At 40.6% G+C, this 8,467-nt stretch overlaps 1 protein-coding gene across 8 annotated transcripts in view; it reads left to right on the top strand.

Moving 5' to 3' along the window:
- Window positions 1-53: 53 nt before the first annotated feature.
- The window catches only part of MARK3 (microtubule affinity regulating kinase 3), a 60,272-nt gene continuing 51,858 nt past the window's right edge, over window positions 54-8,467 (top strand). For 2 of the 8 annotated variants that reach the window (XM_085317382.1, XM_085317379.1), the window contains exons 1-2: window positions 55-363; window positions 8,279-8,317. In XM_085317382.1, the coding sequence (XP_085173508.1) occupies window positions 313-363; window positions 8,279-8,317 (90 nt within the window). In that variant the 5' untranslated portion in view covers window positions 55-312. Of the gene's footprint in view, window positions 364-8,278; window positions 8,318-8,467 lie in introns of all 8 variants that reach the window. The other 6 variants (XM_085317384.1, XM_085317383.1, XM_085317387.1 and 3 more) reach the window with 6 other exon arrangements.

Below are 8,467 nucleotides of genomic sequence, written 5' to 3'. Positions count from 1 at the left end.
CCTGCTGCGGCCGTAGGATGAGCCCGGCGGGCGCCCGGGGCGAGACGCCGCTGCTGCTTTGCCGCGGGGGGATCTAGCCGGGGCGTGGGGCGCCGCAGGGGCAGGGCCGGGCCCGGGGCGGGGGGGACGCACGGAGGCGACGCCGCCCCCCGCCGCCCCCGTCCTTCATGGTGGCGCGCTGCGACCACCGTCGCGGAGCAGCAGCGCAGCCCGTGCTCGCGGAGGGGAGGGGGGGGCCGCGGCGSCGCCGCCGGGGGCTTTTGTGCGCGGGGGTCGCTGTGGCGGGCAGCGCTGCCGCCCGCCTGAAGGAAAATGTCCACTCGGACTCCGCTGCCCACGGTGAACGAGCGCGACACGGAAAATGTAAGTGCCGCGGCGGGGGAGGGCGAGGCGGGCGGGGGGCTGGGGGGGGCCGAGCCCTCCGGGGCTGTGCAGCCGCATCGCCGCCGCCGCCTTCCCGCGGGATCCGCGGCCGGGGTCCGCCGGGGGCAGGCCGCCCCCCTTCCCCCCCCCCCGGGACCGCGGCGCGGGTGGGCTCGCTGACCTAGATAGGTGAGCGGGCCCTTGCCGTGCCGGGCGCGCACGGCTCTAGCCGAGCCTGACGCTGTTCCGCCAGTCACCTGCTCGGGTGACAGCAGAAAGGCCCTCTTCCTGGAAAAAGCCGCCGCCTCTGCTGTGTTGTTTCCTTCCGAGGAAGATGGGGCTTAAGAACATGAACGCCTCGTTTCAAACACGCTGTTTCATTCACAAGCTTAAGGCAGGCGCTCTGTTAGCAATCACACAGGTCGCATGCCGAAGGAGGGGGGAAAAAAACCCCAGAGCGCTGCCGATGTGAGCAGATAGCCAAAAATGAAGCTCAGTAGGAGACTCCCTTTCTGCAGATAAAAGCAATTAAAGCTCGATATTGCTGTACCCTGTCTAACCATTATTGCGTTTATCCTTTGGGCGAAATGCAAGCAGCTGTGCAGAAGGGAGATGTCACTCAGTATGGGCCTAAAATGACTTGATCAGTAAACTTTGTATTTAGCTCCTTAAAAAGGCTACCTGATGTTCTTTATAAGTCAGACGCCAAGCTTGATACAAGAGGATTTTTTTTGAAGGGTGCTTATCTCTTGAATTGGCATGAAAAGTGGAAGCTTTGGTTAAAGATCAGGAAAAACTGCTGGATTGTTCAGTCCAAGAAAAGTGATGGTAGCCCCATTGTTTAAAACAAGACTAGACAAAGCATTAGAAAACATGCTGCATGGAACAATTGCTGCATTACGAGGGATTTGGATTTTATTGACATAATAGGCACTTCTAACTTCTGTGATCTTTATTTGTTTTAGCACTTGATGCAACCTGCAGGCTAAGGGCTATATTGAGCAAAAAGCCAGCTAAGCATATTTGGTTGTAAAATCTAAATGAGCTTCCTGCTTTGTGGAAGAAAATAATTAAAATATCTTGTGCCCCTTTCTTACGACATGGAGAGAGGTGAAGTTGTCACACACTCTACAAAGTACTTATCAGAGTTTATTCAGATAATTATTTTAGTCTGTGAGAAACCTGACTGAGGTTTCTCAAGCTTCACTTAGATGTATCAAGGCTGCCCAGTAAATCACTTTAGCAGCTGTTCAAGTCAGGTTCCTAACATAATTAATTCAAACTCTACTGTAGGTAACTTAATGATGGAAAGGCTGAGTACGTGCTTGAAGAAATGTTATTTCACAGGCTGTGTGTTGTAGCACTTGGGAGTTAGATTTTGCATGTCTTCCACTTAAGGCACCATGTTCTCACTTCAAAATATTGGACTAACACGTCTCTTTAGTAATCTTTGTAATTTAACGTACAAGGATTGTCTTGCTTACAGATGAATTGCCTTAGGTTTTGATTAAGGCAGATCTTTTAACTACTGTAATTTGGGATGGTAACCACAGAAATACCTGTAGGTAATGATATTGGTGGTTACTCAGATTAATCCCTGCCTGTCAAATCCACTGAAACAATCTCACGATACAGTACTACATTCCTCAGAGAGGCTCTCTCTGAGGTTCTGACCATCAGCTATTAAGGCACCTAATGTATGCTGTTAAACACTGCRAAGATTAAATTTTAATTGATATTTAGTTTGTCCAAATTACTGCTAGAACTGTAAACACATACAAAATTACTCTTCAGTTACACTTTTTTGCTACAGAATATAGGATTTTTGCAACTTCAGCTAACTGTTCTTCCACCCTAAAACCTGATGTTTATTCACAGGTAAATTGAGCCCTTGATTCTCTTTCACTTCAGTGAGGTTTAATTAGTTAATATTCATAGGATTCTTTGAAGTTCAGGTGGGAAGATGCTTTAGAAGTGCCAGGTATTCAGACAGCCTTTGGGCCATAGACCCCCTTAATGTCTCCTCTCTATTTGGAAGATTACCACTGCTGACAAAGGCTTGGCTGGTGTTGAATCTGGTGTAAGTGTGCTGATCATGGCTTATCCTGCCTATACTTGCATTTTTGAAAATGAAGTTAGCCTCCAGAATGATGGCAAACACAAATTATCATTGTCTATGCTTGCAGCTAACCACGTGCAGCAGTTGGCAATTCTTGTGGAATAGACGAGGCCTAATTGTCAGTACTTGCCTTTTTTTTTTTTTTTTTTTTAAGGTAGGACATACCACTTCTTATTGAGACACTTCAATGTGTATACTACTGAAGTGGAAATATAGTTACAGTGACTTTCCCCAAAACCTATTCACAGCTATCAAACCTTTAAAGTTCAGGATTAAAGAATCTGTGGCTATGGGTCACCAGGTTTTGAGAGGAAAGGCATCTCAGATGATCTGTGATCATAGGACCTTCACACTCGGACAGTTGGGAGCTGGCCATTTGTCTGCAAATTTACTTGTCACTGCAAAGGTAGAGCAGCATCTTGCTGGCAGTGCCTTTAACAGCAGTGGCTGTCTGCTGCTTAAGGGGCAAAGAGTGAAGGAGAGGATCAGATTTTTTCTATTTTCTACAGAATTTTATGCCCCTTGTATGGGAGAAGAAGCAACAGAGGCAGAAGAGACCTCCTTCCCCCAAAACAGAGAGAAGGTAGAYGCGGTAGAAGAACCTTTAGATGACAGAAGATTGAGTAAATCTGTTTTAATAGTAATGGAGAGGAAGAGAGCAACTCCTTGGAGGAGAAAAGAGTGTGGAAGCACAGTGGAAAAGGAAAACAGGCGATGGAAAACAAGCTATAAGGAGGCACAGAGGAATGTGCATATGACAGGATGGAGGACAGCCAGTGACAAAGAAACAGCAGCAGAAAACAGATTCTGGAGAGTAGGACAAGTGTATTGAGAAAAAGATTTCGCAAAGAATGGCAAGGTGATAGAGAATTGTGCATAGAAACAAGGAATTACAGGTAGTATAGATTTTTAAGAGCATGAAATAGCAAAAGAAATAAACATTTTTGAGTGAACAGTTTAATGTGAACCTCTGTTTTCACTGCACAGCTGTGTTTCTGGGAAAAGAAAAAGACTAAGGTAACTGTTCTGACTGTGTTAGTATTGCAGACTAATCTGAATTCAACATACAAGTAATTTGAGGAAAAGCGAGACTAAAATATACTCTTATCTCCATGACTGTGGCTAATGTGAAAAATTTGCTATTGAAAAATGCCAACATGATGGTAATTGTGCTTGTTCAAACCTATACAAAGGAATTCCATGCAGCAAACTGTTTCATTTCTTTTTCTTTATTTAAAAATGGTTAGAAAGTAAGTTTAGGGTTAGACCCCCAATTTTATTTTTCCAGATACTGTGAGGATGTGTGTGGGAGCTCTTGATTTATTACTGATTAGATCTGAAATGCATTAAAGCATTTGCAGACAATATGCAAGCTCATATTCTATATATTATTTATCGCACTTCTCCTATTACAAGTAGATCTATAATCAGAATGCTTTCTTCCATAGTGTGAAATCTTTTTTCTTTTTTTTTTCTTTTTTTTTAAACAGGCGAAGTGAGGGGAAGTGTGCTTGTGGCCATGAGTTCTGTTGGATTTTTTTCTACAGGGATGTTTAGGTTCTCTTACATTTTTTACCAATTATAATCATCTTGCTTTTAATTAGATTAGATGAAAGTGGCAAAATAACTAGAAATAAAGTATATCTTAGGARTTCATCCAAGATGTATTTTATGTAAATTTTTGCAGAGCAGGAAAATTCTTTTTGTGCATTTCAGAGTGCCTGGGACACCCAATAGGTACAGTATTGTGTTGCTTGTACTCAAAAAACAAAAAACAAACAAACAAAAAAAAAACCCTATGTTGTATAGCATTGTGTCATTGTGTTTCAGTTCTGCTGAACAACCTATACTGTATCAGTTAGACATTTGGGTTTGCTGTCAGCTTGAACTGATGTAAGGCTGCTGCAGGAATCAGTCCTGGCCACCTCTTCCCACCTATCGTTTTTTTGTTAGCACTAATTATTGTGTAATTGCGTACAAGTCTGGTCAGCTCTATGATCTGACTAAAACTAATTCTTAAGATTTTTTTTTCCTCCATTCTGTGTAGCTGTTAATACTGATGAAAGGGAGAGGATGGGAGTATCCAGTTCATGGGGGAAAAAGCTAGAAACACTTCTCACTACTTTGTTGTAGCTTGATTAAAGCCAGTCATAATACAGCACTGTAAGGCTAGGATAACTTGTGCCACAACCAAAACTGGAGGTACATGACTGTGGTTACACACCTTTCTTGTGTTTTTATGCTTCTGGTAACTATTTTCTTTCTCTTTACATTGTTTCAGTAACTCAGAAAAATTAAACTACAGTACCATAAGCCAGAAGTTGTTAAAATGTCAGATGTTTTTGTTTGTGTGTTTTCTTTTTGCCATTGAATGTGACTTAAATTGTGTCCTAAAAAGTAGCAATCCGCAAAAGGAAACCCAACAACAGAAATTATTGAAATAAGACAAGTGGAAATACAGTTTTTAGTACACTGAACTTCCTTCCATAGATGACTTCCAAGGCTTTCTTACCAGTTCACTTAATACCCTTACCTGCAGGATTCTCTATCTTAATTCTAGCTGAAAGGTACTGTCATGTTGATGTAAGCAGATGATTTCTGTTGACTAAACATCTCAGGTGACTCAAGCGTAAGGAATTTTAAGAGTGGAAGCATTTGTCTTTCTGGATCTCCATTTCATATGGTGTATAAGTAGYGTGTGTCTGGAACTTCCTCTTCCTTTCAGTCAGATAATGCTGCCTTGTGCAAGTCAGTACGCTTACAACTGGAGGTCACTTTTTTTAGGCTCATGGCGTATAAAGTTGGCCCTGCTTAGTTTGGAGAGCATCTGCCCCTAAAAATCTTAGAATATGTGTGGTGAATAGATGCTTACAGCTCTAAGTACACTTAAAAATAAACCAGAAAGGTACTGAGTATGCCTGTGGTGACACTCAAGTCAGTCTCCTGGATGAAACCCTTGGGTTAATAAGAATTCTTGGTCCATAAAAGAGCAGCTTGTTGAGCTATTTAAATGTGTGTGTGTGAATATGTGTGTGTGTGTGTACATATAAACAAAAATTAACTATCAAATCAGATTTGTTCCTGCAGGGTTAAAGCTAAACAAAGTTTTCTATCTGCAAACTCAATGTGGTCTTTGAAAACCAACTGCGAGAGTTTTTTTGTTTAGCATGTAATTACTAACAATGATGATTCTGGAAACAACTTAGTTGGCAGTATTGTTGATGAAGAATAGAATATRGTTGGCTCTTCAGCTGTTATTCCCCAGGCTAATGTCAATAAATATCAATTTTAATCAGCAGTAAAGAAAATTTGGCTTGAAATATATGATAAATGTCAGATCTTGATATGCAAAGTAACAAAAGACCTTTTAAAAGGCTTTTCTGAACAGCACCAGACTTATCTTTTTGATTATGTAAGCAGAATTTCTTCACTGTTGTGTTGTTCAGTGCTAATCGTGGAATTACAAATTGCATCTCTTTCATACGCTGCTGTATAGAATGTGAACTGAACTACATCAGAGGCATCAACACAGRCATTAGCGCTTATATATTTGAAGGACTCTCGAGGCAGGGTCTGTGCTGCCCGTCACGGAGAGCAACCTTTCCTGTGTTGGAGGCTATTAGTGCTTAACCAGGGGAGCTTTTCCACCCCCCTCCACTGCGTAGCAGTGCCGAGCGAGCTTTGTCTCTTACTCTTTGCCCAGGCTGTCTGTGTGAGCGTGCAGGTGTTAAACACAACCCTTTTGTTAGTAATATTCCCCGTGCAGAGTGGAAATCTCTTGGATGTCAGTCGGTACTGTCAGCCTCCATCAGGTTGTGCAGTGTAGTGACTTGAATCCTGTTGTATTGGTTTTGATTTGAAGCAGGCTTGTCCTAACTGTTGCTATTTCTTATTATTATTGTTTTCCCTCTACCTGCTGAGGGCAGGGAGAATTGGGAATGTTTCAAGAGGTACAGCTTATGTGTATTGAAGATTGTATATTTATTCTTAAGGTTCTGTTTTTAAACTGGTTGTTTGACAAATATGACCTAATTAGACTAACCAATTGTTTTTTGTGAAGTGTCGTACCAGTTAAACAACTGGGTAGAATAATAGGCCAACAATTCTTTACCTTTTGAGAATGGAAACATCCAAATTAGTCTTTTCTCTCCTTACCTGGCTATAATGGGTTTAGAGAAGACCAGTTTATTTCTTTTGTTTAATTCTAACCATCCTAGCTATTCCACTTGATTATGGCAACTGTAATGGTAGGACTGAACCAAACTTACGTCAGTAAATCTGTTTGCATGGATTGATAACTGATGCTATGTTGGAGAGTATTTTCTTTCATAAGGCAGCATTTAGAATTTCATCAGATGGAATGGCTGTTCATCCTTAAGATCAGTTATGTAGCAAGCTGGCTTAAAAGCTATTTTTAATTATACGTGCCCAGACCGAAGAATTGGTTATTCAAATGTAAGCACAGTCATACTGGGCCTAACAGAATCTGTCTTGCTCAGTGTCCTGCTTCATGCACTGGCTAATAGTAGAAGGGAGATAAAAATGTGGACAAGCAAAAAAAATCCTCCCCTATAAAACAGGAGGAATATCTTTCTATTTTATAATAATTGCTGATTTAGAGACTCCTTGAGCCATATTTTGCATATGGACAATTGTAGTTAAATGTTTAGTGTGAAACTTTAGTGGTTACCAAAGACTTAAGTCTGTGTTTTGACTTTCCACTAGAATTCCTTCATAAGCAGCTGCAGGATACTCTACTGGCTTGATCTATGCTTTTTTATGGGCATGTCTGTGCAATAAGACACTACCTCTGAGAATATTTCTAGGGCTAAACTTTTGTCTCTTATACTGAGTAGTACTCAGCAGCCTGTACATTCTTAAAGATGTTAACGATAAATGTGAAGTAAAATACAGCACATTGTTAGGAAGAGCTGCAGTAAAGTTAGTCTTAAAATGTTTGGTTTTAAATATTCTGGTATTTTAAAAATCTGTGTCAAATTCCTGATATGTTTTTCTATAAATAGAGTGCTATGAAATAATGGGGGAGGGAAATTACTATGTATTTCTATTTTGAGTCTCTGAATTAGGGTAATGAAAAAAGTTACTTAGTTTCTTCAAATGCTCGTTATGTCTTGGAATGTTCAGTTTACTGATGTTATAAGGTATAGACATGAAAACAGATTTTTCTTATTATAATTAAAAATGCTAAATCTAATGAAACTATCATGTAATTCTTACTGATCTTGACAGCTTTTCAAGAAGTTCTGTAATATCACTTTGTAATATTTCATCCAAGGATGTGGTGACAGCCAAGGTAATAGACATTTCTAGAGATATTTGTGAGGTGAAATTTTAATACTGTATGTGATTGATCAGAAGGTTATTTTCACTATTGCACAAAATAGATGCTTTAAAAGAAAGTTAATACTATTTGTCCTCCCCATTCTAGAAAGAACACTTCCTACTTAATATACATAAAACATGGATTTTTCTGCTCTTGGCCATTCTAATTTCCTAATATTTTTTAGCTTTTTTTGAATGTATTTCGGATTCTTTCTCTTTCAGGTTGTTTCAGCTGTTGGCACCTTCTTAAGTGTTATAAGAACTTTGACGCTAGTCATCCTCTCTGTTCTGTGTGTTTCTAATGCTCTGAATGTTAAGATATCTCTAATCATACAAATATTGGATAATGCTAACATTTACCAAAGAGATATCAGTTGTCAACACCTTCATACTTCATTTGCTTTTTACTTTCTTTTCTTTCTCTTCATGCTAATCATTATCTGGCTATGAAAGGATGTCGGCTCATCATTGGGGGAAGGCTTTTGCGAAAAGGTGGGTTTTGCATTGTGCTCCAAATATAGTTGGTCTTAGGCTCAATCCCTCCCTTGCAGTAAGGATTCTCATAGTTGAAGGTGTTCTATTCCATTTCCAAATTTTTCTGGGTTGAGTAACATCAGTGGGGTTTTCAGGGAGGTGGGAGGG

Source organism: Rhea americana, unplaced genomic scaffold (assembly GCF_003343005.1).
Source record: "Rhea americana isolate MKP2758 unplaced genomic scaffold, rheAme1 scaffold_5, whole genome shotgun sequence".
NCBI lineage: Eukaryota > Metazoa > Chordata > Aves > Rheiformes > Rheidae > Rhea > Rhea americana.
This window is presented reverse-complemented; position numbering and strand designations above follow the sequence as displayed.